The sequence below is a fragment of the Papio anubis genome, chromosome 4 (genome assembly GCF_008728515.1).
Source record: "Papio anubis isolate 15944 chromosome 4, Panubis1.0, whole genome shotgun sequence".
Lineage (NCBI taxonomy): Eukaryota > Metazoa > Chordata > Mammalia > Primates > Cercopithecidae > Papio > Papio anubis.
The window spans coordinates 126,070,062-126,086,245 of record NC_044979.1 but is presented as its reverse complement, the minus strand read 5'-3'; the positions used below and the strand labels follow the sequence as shown (position 1 = coordinate 126,086,245).

General features: G+C 41.9%; 1 protein-coding gene across 4 annotated transcripts in view; it reads left to right on the top strand.

The window, feature by feature from the left end:
* Positions 1 to 16,184, top strand: part of ZNF713 (zinc finger protein 713) — a 54,088-nt gene that overhangs the window by 17,015 nt on the left and 20,889 nt on the right. Inside the window, exons 2-5 of one of the 4 annotated variants that reach the window (XM_017956690.3) lie at positions 1,671 to 1,799; positions 6,926 to 7,377; positions 7,954 to 8,010; positions 13,257 to 13,512. In XM_017956690.3, the coding sequence (XP_017812179.2) occupies positions 13,345 to 13,512 (168 nt within the window). In that variant the 5' untranslated portion in view covers positions 1,671 to 1,799; positions 6,926 to 7,377; positions 7,954 to 8,010; positions 13,257 to 13,344. Of the gene's footprint in view, positions 1 to 1,670; positions 1,800 to 6,023; positions 7,378 to 7,935; positions 8,011 to 13,256; positions 13,513 to 16,184 lie in introns of those variants that run through there. The other 3 variants (XM_009202916.4, XM_003895956.5, XM_021935770.2) reach the window with 3 other exon arrangements.

The following is a 16,184-nucleotide window of genomic DNA, read 5'->3' as shown; positions in this document are numbered from 1 at the left end:
CTAAGGGCAGAACAAAAGCCAGATTATAGAGAACTAAGAAATGGGCGATGAGGAAGTAGAGAAAGTATTGACAATTTTTTGAAGAGTTGTGACCTTGAAAAAAAGAGAGGATGGTAGTTGCAAAAGGGGTGTGTGGCCAGTGAGAGTTTTTAATGTTGGACACATTAAATTATTATTATTTTGAGACAGGGTCTCACTCTGTCACCCAGGCTGGAGTGCAGTGGCTTGATCTCTGCTCACTGCAATCTCCACCCACTCAGCTCAAGCATTTCTTGTGCCTCAGGCTCCTGAGTAGCTGGGATTACAGGCATGCACCACCATACCTGGCTAATTTTTATACTTTTAGTAGGGACGGGGTTTCACCATGTTGATCAGGCTGATCTTGAACTCCTGACCTCAATGATCCACCCATCTCATCCTCCCAAAGTGCTGGATTACAGGTGTGAGGCACTGCGCTGAGCCTAATTTCTTTCCTTTTAAGCCACTCTTGTCTTCACTTCCTTCCCTATCCAGTCTAGATCCCACTGTCTAGTGCTTTCTAAGGTAAGAAAGATTTCAGAAGGGGCGTGACCTCCAAAGTGGGTGACTGAAGTAGAAAGATGGTGAAAAACATTGAGGTTGAGGAAGTCAAGGAAATGAAAGGCTCCAGTAGTTGTTCTGAACTCTGGCTTGGATCAAAATCACTTGTGGGGCATTTAAAAAATATGTAGATGGCAGATTTCACCTCTGCAGATTCTGACTTAAGAGCTCTTGGGTGGAACCTGGACGTTTATGTATTTACATCTGTGTATTTTAAAATCACTACAAGTGTGTCTAACGCACAGCTCAGACAGAACCACTGCACAGGCAGTGAGCTTCACTGGTATTCCTTAGGCATGGATTTTGGTATCCATGGGGGTTCTGGAACCAATGTAACAGATATAAAATACTAATTTAGCACACTTTGGGAAAACTACAATTAGGTAATCTCTGGAGCCCTCTTCAGTTTGTACTGAAAAGAAAAATGGATCAGTCTGAGCTGTTCTGCACCCTGGGTGCAGAACATCGCCCCACTGCACCCATGCAGGGCGCACTTGTTTAGAGTCATTTTGTTCCAGACTCACCCATTATCTTCACATTCCTGGAATTTATGATACAAAAACAATGTATAGCCAAACAATACCTTATGTGATTTTGATATAGATTTTTGGTAAACAACTCAGGAACTGCTCGTTATTTTCCTTTAAAAATCCACTTAGGGCCAGGCGCTGTGGCTCATGCCTGTAATCCCAGCACTTTGGGAGTCTGGGACAGGCGGATCACCAGGTCAGGAGTTCGAGACCATCCTGGCCAACATGATGAAACCCCGTCTCTACTAAAAATACAAAAATTAGCCAGGCGTGGTGGTGCATACCTGTAGTCCCTGATATTCAGGAGGCTGAGGCAGAAAAATCACTTGAACCTGGGAGGCAGAGGTTGCAGTGAGCCGAGATTGCACCACTGCATTCCAGCCTGGGCGACAGAGCGAGACTCCGTCTCAAAAAAAAAAAAAAATCATCCACTTATAACTGCTGTTAATCAGAGTGTATTTTCATGGCAACTTGAATCTGTGCTCCCAAGTTGAAATCCTCAAGCTTGGCCCAAATAAGCTTTCCACTTAGATTAACTTTGCCTCAACCTCTTCCTTTTAGGTCAACATACCTGGTGTAAGGAGGCAGGATTGAGAGTGACTCTCACCCACCACTGGTGTTTCTCTTTGAAAATGGCGCTTGGCACCAGCATGAACTCCCCATCCTCAGCAGTCCCACCAGGTATTTTTGGTAAGTTCTCCTGAATTCAGACCTCCAACTATTTGGGTGAAGTTGTAGACATTATTTGGGCTGTTTTTCAAATCTTCCCTTTTCCTTAAGAGTGAGGGCTTCGGTCTCTGTCTTTGGACAGGAGATTCAGGTCAAGATATCTGCAGAGAACTGCTTTTTTTTTTTTTTTTTCTGCTTCTGTCACAGCAGAAAGTTCGGGTCAAAGTTTTTCTGCCTCTGCCTCGGGACAGGAGGTTAGGGTAAGGGATTGGCAGTGTGGCACCTATGGTCTCATTTTATAGAGCATGCTTTTAAGATTGCAGCTGTGTTTTATTTTTGGGGATTGGGGCTTGGTTTTACATTTGTGACCATCACCAGCTGGGTTTGTGTATGACACTTATGGGGCGTCCTCTTGTAAATATCTAGGAAAGTGGACCCACCTAACACGGGGTGGTCATAAGCAGCAGTAGCCAACACGGGATCCTTTGAAATGTAAAGTAATTCATTTGCATGCACAATTAGGGGGGAAAAGCTGGTTTTAGAACCAGACAACCTGAAGAGGAGACCTATTTTAGGTTTGTCCCGGCTGAAATCTGGTAAGAGATTTGGAAAGACTTTTTATATTAGAGCTCTGTGGTCAGAAATCAGCTTAATTAAAAGCCTATATTTAGGTTATCACGTTTTCTGGAGCAAGGAAGTCTTCTCCACTTTTCTTCTCTTTTAGATCCTGTTTCTGGGAATTTTTTTAGCCAGCCCTTTTTAAATGTGTTCTTTCCCTGTTTGCTTCCTATGTTGGCATTTTTGCTGAGAAAAGTGTAAAACTTCATTGGCCTTTTTGAAAGCTTTTGTAGCAAGGAGCACTGTGGATGCATTGCATAGCCTGGTATTGTGGTGTTTCCTTCTTTTTGGGGACTGGGGATTAAATATAGAAGTGAGATTTTTGATTTTTAAATATCTAGGTGTACTGCCTTCCAATTGTGCCTGCCTTTCATGTATTTAAATATTAGGCCCTGGAAACTGCAGATACTTTCTTTGTCCTGTGTTCATTAAAGGGCTTCATCCTGAAGTCAGTTCATTCATGTTTCTGCAGAAGATATGATTTCATTATTTTTTGTGGCTGTATGGTATTCCACGTGCAGGTTTGTTACATAGACATGTTGCGTAGCAACGAGGTCTGGGTTTCTGATGTACGCATCATTCCAGTAGTGAACATTGCACCTGGTAGGTAATCTTTCAACGCTAACCCCTGTCCCATCCTCCCTCCTTTTGGAGTCCCCAGTGTCTGCTGTTCCCCTCTGTATGTCCACATGCACCCGTTGTTTAGCTCCTACTTACAAGTGAGAATGTGCAGTCTTTGATTTTGTGTTTCTGCGTTATTTCACCTAGGATAACAGCCTCCAGCTCCATCCATGTTGCTGCAAAAGGCATGATTTCACTCTTTTTTATGACTGCATAGTATTCCATGTTGTATGTATATTACATTTTCTTCATTGAATCATCCATTGATGGACACTGAGGTTGATTCCATGACTTTGCTGTTGTGAATGGTGCTGTCATAAACATACAAGTACAAGTGTCTTTTTTTATATAATAATTTATTTATATTTGGATAGGTACCCAATAGAGGGATTGCTGGGTTGAATGGTAATTCTATTTTTAGTTCTTTGAGAAATCTCTGTGCTGTTTTTCATTGAGGTTATACTAATTTACATTCCCACCAGCAGCGTGTACATGTTCCCACTTCTCTCCATCCTCACCAACATCCTTTTTTTTTTTTTTGAAACGGAGTCTCGCTATGTCACCAAGGCTGGAGTACAGTGTTGCAGTCTCAGCTCACTGCAACCTCCATCTCCCAGGTTCAAGCAATTCTCCTGTCTCAGCTTCCTGAATAGCTGGGATTACAGGCATGCGCCGCCGTGCCTGGCTAATTTTTGTATTTTTTGTAGAGACGGGGTTTCACCATGTTGGTCAGGCTGGTCTCGAACTCCTGACCTCATGATCCACCTGCCTTGGCCTCCCAAAGTGCTAGGATTACAGGCGTGAGCCACCATGCCCGGCCAACATCTGTTCTTTTTTGGCTTTTTAATCATAGCCATTCTGACTGGTGTGAGATGGTATCTCCTTGTGGTTTGAATTTGCATTTCGCTCTTGATGAGTGATGTTAAGCATTGTTTCATATGTTTGTTGGCTGCTTGTATGTCCCACTTTTTGATGCGTTTTTTTTTTTTTTTCTTGTTGAGTTTCTTGTAGATTCTGGATATTAGTCCTTTGTCAGATGCATGGTTTGCAAATGTTTTCTCCTGTTGTTTATTGTGTTGAAAATTTATTTTGCAATGCAGAAGCTTCTTAATTTAAGTCCCAGTTATTTATCTTTGCTTTTGTTGCGTTTGCTTTTGAGGTCTTAGTCATAAATTCTTTGCCTGGGCCAATGTCCAGAAGAGTTTTTCCTAGGTTTTCTTCCAGGTTTCTTATAGTTTCAGGTCTTATGCTTAGGTCTTAATGTAATACATCTTGAGTTAATTTTTGTAGACGGTAAAAGATAGGGGTCCTGGCTGGCGCGATGGCTCATGCCTGTAATCCCAGCATTTTGGGAGGCTGAGGCGGGTAGATCATGAGGTCAGGAGATCGAGACTATCCTGGCCAACATGGTGAAACCCTGTCTCCACTAAAAAATACAAAAAAACTAGCTGGGCATGGTGGCATGTGCCTGTAATCCCAGTTACTTGGGAGGCTGAGGCAGGAGAAATCATTTGAACCAGGGAGTCGGAGGTTGCAGTGAGCCGAGATCACGCCACTGCACTCCAGCCTGGTCAACAGAGCAAGACCCCGTCTTAAAAAAAAAAAAAAAAGATAAGGGTCCAGTATCATTCTTCTACATGTGGATATCCAAGTTTTCCCTCACCATTTATTGAATAGGATGTCCTTTCCCCATGTATATTTTTGTTAACTTTGTCAAAGACCAGTTGATTGTAGGTACGTGGCTTTACTTATGGATTATCTATTCTTTTCTGTTGATCTGTGTGTCTGTTTTTGTACCAGTACCGTGCTACTTTGTTTACTGTAGCCTTGTAGTATAATTTGAAGTCACATAATGTGATGCCTCTAGCTTTGTTCTTTTTGCTTAGGATTGCTTTGATTATTCAGGTTCTTTTTTGGTTCCCTATGAATTTTAGGATTGTTTTTTCTAATTCTGTGAAAAATGACATTGGTAATTTGATAGGAATTGTGTTGAATCTGTAGATTGCTTTGAACAGTGTGGCCATTTTAATGATATTGATTCTTCAAATCCATGAGCATAGAATGTTTTTTCATTTGTGTCATCTACCATTTCTTTCATCAGTGTTTGGTAATTCTCCTCATAGAGATCTTTCACAACTTTGGTTAAATGTATTCCTAGGTAATTTTGTGTGGCTATTGTAAATGGGATTGCCTTCTTGGTTTGGTTCTCAGCTTGAACGTTATAAGTATATTGAAATATTACTGATTTTTTTACATTAATTTTTTTCTTATTTTTCGAATATATATATGTATGTGTGTATATATGTGTATGTATTTTTTTAAACAGAGACAGGGTGTCATCATGTTGCCCAAGCTGGTCTTGAACTCCCAGGCTCAAGCTATCCTCCCACCTCAGCCTCCCAAAATGCTGGGATTATAGGCATGAGCCACTGTACACTAATTTGTATCTTGAAACTTCTACTGAAGTCATTTATCAAATCTTTAGGGTTTTCTAGGTATAAGATCATGTCATCAGCAAACAGAGATCATTTAACTTACTCTTTTCCAGTGTGAATGTCCTTTCTTTCTTTCTCTTGCCTGATAGCTGTGGCCAGGACTTCCATTACTATGTTGAATAGGAGTGGTGAGAATTTGCATCCTTGTCTTGTTCCAGTTCTTTGGGGAATGCTTTCAACTTTTCCCCATTCAATATGATGTTGGCTGTGGGTTTGTCATATATGGCTTTTATTATTTTGAGGTATGTTCCTTTGATGCCTGGTTTGTTGAGGGTTTTTTAGTTTTGTTTTTGTTTTTTAAGACAGGGTCTTACTCTGTCGCCCAGGCTTCCGTACAGTGGCATGATCTTGGCTCACTGCAACCTCTGCCTCCCAGGCTCAAGCGATCCTCCCACCTCAGCCTCCCAAGTAGCTGGGACTACAGGTGCAAGCCACCACACCCAGCTAATTTTTGTTTTTTTTTGTAGAGACAGGGCCTCATCATGTTGCCCTAGCTGGTCTCAAACTTCTGGCCTCACGTGATCTGCCTGCCTCGGCTTTCCAAAGTACTGGGATTAGAGGCATGAACTGCCATGCCTGGCTCCACTGTGCCCCAGGTTCTACCCGTGGGTTCTCTGACAGGTTCCAGCACTCTTCCCTCGGCCTTCCCCTTCAGCCACAGTCATTCTCACCTGTAACTTTTGTTCTTTCTACAGACAACTGGCTCTGCCATCTCTAGTCGCCCATCTTGGGGGAAAACCCGTCTGCTTCTCCTGACTGTGGGGCTTCTTCCAAGCTTATGCTTGGGGAATGAAGAACCTATTTCTTAAAGTGCTTTTAAATCACTCCTGAAAGGTCTGCCTCTTAATGAAGGGGTTTTGAAATGTTAGATTCCTGCCATGCTTGGGCCATGAATGACTGCCTCATCTCACAGGACCATTTCACTGGAACTGCAGTTTTCTGTTTTAAACAATTGCTCCTCAGAATGGCCTCTTTCTTTATTTCCATCACTCAACATTTTAAAATAGATTTCTCAGGTCAACCTTTGTGAACAGAAAAAGAATGATTCCTTCATGATTATTAGCAAATAATAATACAATCTTACTCTGTTGTTGAAACACGTGATTTTCCATCTTTCTAAAGAAAACAATCACTGTTTCTTAAGGCAGGAAGCATGTGTTCTCTGTTCTGGAAAAGGTTAGGAAAAAGGACTGAGGCTGAATTTGTTGTCATTGACACATGTACACATCTCTGCCTTTTGTAATGTGTGAATCTGAGAAATTCTAAAAGTGCTTTTTGATTGAAGAATGCCACACCTAACTGTGCTCTGTCTGTGTGAAGAATAGTTTGTATGTCTCTTTACAGACTCTGTAAGCCCCTAGGTGGCTGAGACTGCTGGATTTCTTCTGCTGACCCTGGTGCATCTCATTACAGGTCTTCAACCCAAAATTCTATCTTATAAGATCCCTGCCAGGATGCAGATTTGAATACCATAGTGAAGTCTGTACATGAGGAAGTGGTGCCTTTAGGGAGGGGAAAAAACAGTAATAACAACCTTCAAGAGCCCCTACATCTCAACTCGGCATAAACAAGGCAAGATTCTGAGAGTGGCCACCCCTGGAAGCAGAAATCATTCTTGTGGCTATCCATTGGCTCCTGAGGCTCTCATCAGAGATGGGGCACCTTTAGTACCAGGGAGTGGCTGTTCCCCATAAGGTACTGGAAATCAACTTTCAAGAGCAGCCCCAGCTGCTGAAGCTACTGGTCCTGGTGCGTCTCCTGACTGTCATGTAGAAGATAGCAGAGCTTTGGCAACTTTACAACATAAGAACTGCAGAGAGGTGTAATCCCAGTGGAAGACTGAATCCGGAGACTCAAAAAGGAAGGTAAACATGCGGAAAAATGAGAAGAGTGACGTCTCCTTTGTATATTGGAAGGATCACCTTAGGGGAGAGGAGAGGCAGATCTCTGGAGTGTTCGCTTTGGGGTGAATTCATTCCTTGTGGGGGTAAAAAGTAAGAATGGGCCCTCACCCATGACCTCTCCATCGCCTCATCCTACTAGTTCTCATATACACTTAGAGTCACTTGGAGACTTTACAATTTAAAATGCTGTTGCTCAGACCCACCCTAGATCAATTAAATCCAAATCTCTGAGTGTAGGGCTTCTTTTCAAGTTGCCACCAGTATTTAGCCAGGGTTGAAAGCCCCTGAGCTCCCCTATGCCACAACAAGAGGAGTTGCACCCCAGAAGAGAGACAGTTCTGCATTGAATTCCCCAATGTCATAGAGAAGTAGAGACGTCACAGCCTTTAGGCTTATGTCTTAGAGGGCTTCTCAGTACTGTCTGCCATACCTACACAAAGCAGAATCTCCCAGATTAAATTTAGCCTTCGTGTCGTGTATTAACAAGATGCTTCTCTTTTTCTTGGTTATGCTTCTCAGAATGCTGTTTTTTCTCAGGAGGGGAACATGGAGGAGAAAGAAATGAATGATGGCTCACAGATGGTGAGATCCCAGGTAAGTTCGGTTTTCCTCTCCTCTGAAACGCCGTTGCAGTTCTCAGAATGTGGGCACTGTTACTTTTTCACTTCTCAGAAGTGCTGCGTCCCAAAAATCCAGAGCCCAGGAGATTCATGTGACAAATGATACACTCTCCACAGCACGTTTTCCATTCACCTGTGTAGCTCTTTCTAGCTCTTCCCTCCTTCCAGCATTTTCACCAGACTCAATTTCATGGATTCGTGCCTGTGCTGGACATTGTGAAGAAAACAAAAGAAAACAATGGACTGTCTTTTAATCATCCTTAAATAGCTCACTAAAATTTAAACAATGCTTGCATTCTCCCTGTAATCACAGTGACTGATGCCCAGGCCCCTAGGACTGCTTGGAGCTAATGGGATTAATAAGTATGCCTGAGGGTAACATCAATCACAAATTAATGTTTCTCAAGCCTCTGTTGTATCTCTTCCAAAACCTGTTTAAGTCTATTATGATTCCTCTTTTTTTTTTTTTTTTTTTTGAGACGAAGTCTCACTCTGTTGCCCAGGCTAGAGTGCAGTGGCGCGATCTCAGCTCACTGCAACCTCTGCCTCCTGGGTTTAAATAATTCTCCTGCCTCAGCCTCCCAAGTAGCTGGGACTACAGGCGCCCGCCACTATGCCTGGCTAATTTTTTGTATTTTTAGTAGAGATGGGCTTTCACTGAGTTAGCCAGGATGGTCTCGATCTCCTGACATCGTTATCCACCCACCTTGGCCTCCCAAAGAGCTGGGGTTACAGACGTGAGCCACCACGCCAGGCCTAAGTCTGTTATGATTCTATAATCTGATTGGGTATTATGTAAACTGATGAGTATGAGTGCAACAAGAATTGTTTCTATGAAAATTAGTCTAATGCTTTGGAAGGAGTTGATAAATGCTGTCACTTTTGAAAAATTGCTTTCAAATTAGGTGTTAGCAATACTACATCACTGAAGAAAAATCATAAAACTCTCAGGATTCCTCCACAAATATCATTTCCCATGTGTCAGTTGCTTATTCCAACTTCATGAAACAGAAACTGTTTCTTTATAGGTATGAGTACCCAGTCTTTAAAATCACTCATAGAAAAGGCTTAGCTGACTGTGTGCAGTGGCTCATGCCTATAATCCCAGCACTTTGGGAGCCCGAGGCAGGCAGATCACAAGGTCAGGAGTTCCAGGAGCAGCCTAATATGGTGAAACCCCATCTCTACTAAAAATACAAAAATTAGCCAGGCATGGTGGTGAGTGCCTGTCGTCCCAGCTACTCGGGAGGCTGAGGCAGGAGAACCGCTTGAACCCGGGAGGCAGAGGTTGCATTGAGCTGAGATCATGCCACTGCACTCCAGCCTGGGCAACAGAGCAAGACTCCATCTCAAAAAAAAAAAATAGGCTTAGTTTTATTTCCAAAGATGAGAAAATGAATGCACATTTATATGTTTTAAATTAAAATAAAATGTTTAAGATCTATTTTATGGATCGCTAATTTAGCCATCTTTTTAAATTAACACATCAGATACCAGTCTCAATTGCTTCAGATAGGATTTCTATCATTCCAATAATATGTGATATCATTATTCTTATGTAGCCAATAAACTCATTGAAGGGGATTTTTTTGGTTTGTTTTTTGTTTTTTGTAGAGACAAGCTTTCACTATGTTGCCCAAGCTGCTCTTAAAGTCCTGGGCTCAAGCCATCCTCCCACCTCTCCCTGCTGAAGTGCTGGGATTGCAGGTGTGAGCCGCCACACGCAGCATGGGGGGGCTTGTTAAAACCCACATCATACAACTAATACTCAAAAATGCATAATGTTGGATGCTGCTGTGAATGCAAAAGAAAACAAATACAACAGGTGCTGGGAAAAGGGAGAAGTCTGATTGGGACTGTAGGGATGAGGGAAGACTTCATGAAAAAGGCAGAGTTTGAATTTGTGCCAATACCAGCAGGTAGGGTTTGGAGATTAGAGAAAACGGGGTACTATTGCAGACAGGAAATAAAACTTGAGCGAGAGCAGGGACAATAAGGAGACTGCCAGCTAGAGCTGAGCTTTTATTTGGTGTATATTAGTGCTTTGGGGTCTTTGGGTTTCAAGGGATAGATTCATTTGGTTTATTCTTTTTTTTTTTTTTTTTTTTTTTTTTTTTGAGACAGAGACTTACTGTGTCACCCAGGCTGGAGTGCAATGGCACAATCTTGGCTCACTGCAACCTCCACCTCCCAGGTTCAAGTGATTCTCCTGCCTCAGCCTCCCAAGTAGCTGGGATTACAGGCACACGCCACCACGCCCAGCTAATTTTTGTATTTTAGTAGAGACTGGTCCACCCACCTCAGCCTCCCAAAGTATTGGGATTACAGGCATGAGCCACCGCACCTGGCCCAATTGGTTTATTCTTAATTAACTGTAAGACTCCCCAAAGACAGGAATAGAAAGACATTTAGAACTAAGGTGGCATGTCTGCTTTTCCACATTCTAGCCCAAGGAGTTAGTTTTAATTTTCTGGAACCATTTATTATGTTTAGAAGGAAGATGATTCATTCACTCAATAAATATTTTTTGAGCAGCTAGTATGTAACAGAAATTTTTTTTCTTTTCCTTTTTTCTTCTTATGGTCTACTGGTCATTTCATATGTGACAAAAATTACGCTTTTTAGCAGCTAGACATCACTGAGAAAAATAGACCTGACCCCAAACCCACGGAGCTTATTGAAAGACATTTAGCAACTATACTAATAAATTGCAAAAGAGATGTTTTTTAAACAAAATGAAAACAAGGTGCTATGAATACACATTAGGGAATCAGGGAAAAACTGTGGGGAAGTGATATTTAAGATGAGAAAGAAAAGATACGTAGAACCTACAAAAAGTAAGTGGAAAAGAGCATTTTGGACATATGCTAAAAATCACCTGCAAAAAACATGGGTATATTTGAGAAATTAAAAGAAGGCCACTGTGGTTGGCGTGGAAGGAGGGAGAGAATGACTTGAAGTGAGCTTGGAGAAGTGAGCAGGGCTTAAATACACAAAGCCTGTGGCCATGAAAACAGGTCTGACTTTTACTCTGAGTGCAGTGGAAAGCCTTTGGGGGAATTTAAGCAGAAAGATAACATAATAAGTAATCCATTTCTACATTAAAAATCATCCTGGTGCTATATATCTTAACTGAATTTGTGAGAGGCAGAAGTTGAAAGGGGAAAAACCAGTTAAGCTACTGTAGCATTTTCAATGATAGAAAACAGTGTAGTCATTGGAGGAAAGGAGGGAGATTTGAGTGCTTTCCTTTAGAAACAGCAGAGGTTAGCTAAGGGGTAAAAACAAAGGAAGAAAAAAGATGACTTCTAAGAATGGAACCCAGGAAATGGCACCATTGGTAACGGTAAATCAGATCATGTCATTCCTCTGCTCAAAGCACATGGCTCCCATTTCACTCAGAGTAAAACCCAAAGTCCTTATGATGGCCTAAACAGTCCTGTAGAATCTGGCCCTGTTACCTGTCGAATTTCATCATTTACTTTTCTTCCCCTTACTTCATTCTGGCCATCCTGGCCTCATTCTTCTTCCTTAAACGTGGCCGTGGGGCCTTTGCACTGTTAACCTGTCAAGCTTCTTTCTCAGATGTCATCTCTGCAGTGCCATCTTTCCTGACCACCCTATTTAAATGTGTAACTGCCCCACACCCACATTCTCGAACCATTACCCTACTTTACTTTTATCTTCCGACATACTATATAATTTACCCAGTTATGCTGTTTGTTGTCTACTTTCTTTTCTAGAATATAAGTTTCGTAAAGGCAGGGAGTTTTTGTCTCTTTTGTTCACTGGTGCATCCCAAGCACCATGCCTGGCATATATATAGGAAGCACTGAATAACCATTCATTAAACACATGGGGAATTTAGCATATGATAAAGGTAACATCTCAAACCGGTGATAAAAAGCTGCTTTGTTCAATAATTGATGTTGGGATTTCTGGGGAAACATCTGGAAAAAGATAAAGTTGGATCTCTACCTCATACTTTACATCAGAACAGTCTTCAAATGGATCAAAGATTTAAATATGAAAAATGAAACCACAAAAAGTTATGCAAGAAAAAAATGGGAGAATTCCTTTATAACTTTCACCAGAAAAACTTTCTAATTACAACTGAGAATCCAGAAGCCATAATTAAAAACACCAAAAGCGTCCGGGTTCAATGGCTCATGTCTGTAATCCCAGCACTTTGGGAGGCCGAGGCGGACGGATCACAAGGTCAGGAGATCAAGACCATCCTGGCTAACACAGTGAAACCCCTTCTCTACTAAAAATACAAAAAATTAGCCAGGCGTGGTGGCAGGTGCCTGTAGTCCCAGCTACTCGGGAGGCTGAGGCAGGAGAATGGCGTGAACCCGGGAGGCGGAGTTTGCAGTGAGCCGAGATCACACACTGCATTCCAGCCTGGGTGACAGAGTGAGACTCCGTCTTACAAAAAAAAAAAAAGCATCTGCATGGAAAAACATTTAAAAACTATAAGCAAAGTAAAAATACATGTCAAATTGAAAAAAATATTTTGCCACTCAAATTACAGTAGTCTAATCTTTCTAATATATAAAATACTTCTCTAAATCAGCAAGAGATTAGGAGTCCAACAGAAAAAGATACAAAAGGCCAGGGACAGTGGCTCATGCCTGTAATCCCAGCACTTTGGGAGGCTGAGGTGGGCTGATCACTTGAGGTCAGGAGTTTGAGACAAGTCTGACCAACATGGTGAAACTTCATAAAAATTAGCTGGGGACTAATGGTGGTGTGTGCGCCTGTAGTCTCAGCTACACAGTAGGCTGAGGTCAGAGGATACTTGAGCCCAGGAGGTGAAGGTTGCAGTGAGCCGTGTTTGTACCGCTGCACTCCAGGCTGGGTGACAGTGAGACCCTGTCTCAAAAAAAAAAAAGAAAAAATTTTGTAAAAAGACAGTTTACAGCAAATAAAATTCAAATGGATCTTAAACACTGGAAAAGTGTTCATCTGTACTGAAAACAAGAGGAAATTTGTATTAAAACTAGAGAAAGCTGGATATTTTATCATCAGGCTTGATATTTGCCATGAGTTTCATATTTTCCGCAAGTGTAACATATTCTGTTAGCAAAGCTGTGGGGAAACAGACACCTTACACTGCTGGTGTGAATGTGACCGATTGCATTTTCAGAAAAATGGCCAAAATACCTCCCATCCCAAATGCTTTCTTTGCAAGTGACTTTGACACTCATCCCATTATAGATATGGAGGTCTGTGTGCCCTCCACTGGATCTCAGCAAGGCTGTGACTGGAAGATGCAAAGCTTTGTGACTTTCAAGGCAGATCATAAATGGCAGTAAGACTTCTACCTCATTCTGTTGGGATGTTTACTCTAAACCCGGCCATCTTGTCAGGAGGAAACCTGGACAGCCCATGGAAAAGCCCATATGGAGAGAAACCAAGGCCTACAGCCCTAGCTGAGCTCCCAGCTGAAAGCCAGCACCAATTTGCCAGCCTTGTGAGTAAGCCATCTTGAAAGTGAATCCTCCAATCCCAGTCAAACCTTCCCACCTTGTCCTGCCGAAATTGCAGATTTATGAGTAAAGTAAATGATACTTGCTATTTTAATCCCCCAAGTTTTGGGATGGTTTGGTATGCAGCAAGATAATTGTTAGGGATTTTAGTACCTGAAAGTGGAGTGCTGCAAAAACAAAAACCTAAACCATAGGGCACTAGCTCTGGAACTGAGCACTGGGCAGAAGGTAGAAAACAAGTGAGGGCCTTTGTCAAAACTCAAAGGATAGTAAGGAGAATGTTATTAGAAGCTGGAGGATAGAAGACCCTCGAAGAAGAACTGTTGGATAACATTGTTACCTTCAGGAACAAGAGGCCAGGCATGGTGGCTCACGCCTGTCATCCCAGCACTTTGAGAGGCTAAGGCAGGTGGATCACTTGAGGTCAGGAGTTTGAGACTAGCCTGGCCGACACGGTGAAACCCCGTCTTTACTAAAAATACAAAAATTAGCTGGGCATGGTGGCTTGCACCTGTAATCCCAGCTACTCGGGAGGCTGAGACAGGAGAATCACCTGAACCCGGGAGGCAGAGGTTGCAGAGAACCAAGATTGTACCACTGCACTCTAGCCTGGATGACAGAGAGAAACTCTGCCTCAAAAAAAAGGAAAATAGAGAATATAGTTAATGAACTCAGTGATCTACTAAGGAGATTCTCAAGTAGAAGATTGAAAGTGCCAACTGGCAGTTTCTGGCTGCCTAAAGTAAAATGTGAGGGAAAAAGATAAACTCAATGAAGAACTAGTAAATATAAGTGAACAATGAACTTCTGAGTTTGAAAAGAAAACTTTCTCATTCACATCTGTCCAAGCAGCAAATAATAACCAAATTCAGAAAGGGATTCATACCAAAGATCTAATCCAGGGTGGACTCTAATACCCTGTGTCACAACTTCAGAAGGATCCAGAGCAGTGCCTCAGAAGACCTATCCTCTCTTAAACACAAGGTTTCTAAGAATGGTTAAGGTGACGTGCCACTGCAGTCTCACAGGGAACCCAAAGGAGAGAATGGCTGATCTCAAAGAGATTTATGGGTGTGGTATTTGTATTGTAGTATAGCTGGATTATAAATTGGTAAACACTCCAGTTTGGTTTTTCTTTTGTTTTGTTTTGTTTTTTTGAGATGGAATCTTGCTCTGTTGCCCAGGCTAGAGTGCAGTGGCTCGATCTTGGCTCACTACAACCTCCACCTCCCGAGTTCAAGCAATTCTCCTGCCCTAGCCTCCCAAGTAGGAAGGACTATAGGTGTGTGCCACCATGCCTGGCCAATTTTTTAAAAAAATTTTTACACTTTTATTGAAGTAAAGGAACATACAAAAATACACATACTATAAGTGTTAAAAACTCAATTATCACCAAGTGAATTCATCTGTGCAATCTTAATCCAGATCAAGAAACAGAACATTACCAGTATCCCAGAAGATCCTTCTGTGTGTTCCCTCCTCAAGTGTATTATTATTATTTTTTAATTATAGTTAATTATACTTTAAGTTCTGGGATATGTGTACAGAATGTGCAAGTTTGTTACACGGGTACACATACTATGAACAGCACTCATATAAAACAGCAACCTTAACTGATAAATGTTGTGTGTTCTGACTGCTCCACCATCCGGCTGTTCCTCCATCGCCCTCTCCCCCAGCTTCCCTATTCCCTGAGACACAGCAATATTGAAATTAGGCCAAGTAATAACCCTACAATGGCCTCTGAGCATTCAAGTGAAAGGAAGAGAATCGCATTCTTCACTAAAAGGAACCAGGGATTTTTTGCCAGTTATGGATGAGCAAAGAAAGTGGTTTCTTGAGGTGGAATCTACTCCTGGTGAAGATGCTTTGAACATTGTTGGAATGACAGTCAAAAGCTGAAAATGATTAAGATTAATGAGAAGAGCATGTCAAATGTATTTGAAATAGGCCAAAAGCTTGGCCTCTTGGGCCAAATAGCCAAGTCATGTGTACAAAGGAAAAGCTATTGAAGAAAATTAAAATTGCTACTCCAGTGAACACGCGAATGATAAGAAAGCAAAACAGCTGTGTTGCAGATATGGAGAAAGTTTTAATGGATTGGATAGAAGATCAAACCAGCCACAACATTCCCTTAAGCCAAAGCCTAATCCAGAACAAGGCCCTACCTCTCTTCAATTCTCTGAAGGCTGAAAGGTGAGGAAGCTGCAGAAGAAAAGTTGGAAGCTATAAGAGGTTTAAGGAAAGAAGCTGTCTCAGTAACATAAAAGTGCTAAGTGAAGCAGCAAGTGCTGATATAGTAGCTGCGGCAAGTTATCCAGAAGACCTAGCTAGGATCACTGATGAAGGTGGCTATACTAAACAACAGAGTTTCAGTGCAGATGAAATAGCCCTATTTTGGAAGAAGATGACATCTAGGACTTTATTTATTTATTTATTCATTCCTTTTGTTTATTAGTAGAGACGGGGTTTCACTGTGTTGGCTAGGCTGGTCTCAAACTCCTGACCTCAAGTGATCCTCCTGCCTGTGCCTCCCATAGTGCTGGGATTACAGGCATGAGCCACCGTGCCCAGCCCAATCTAGGATTTTAATAGCTAGAAGGAGAAGTCAATGCATGGCTTCAAAAGACAGACTGACTCTTTTTTTAAGGGATAA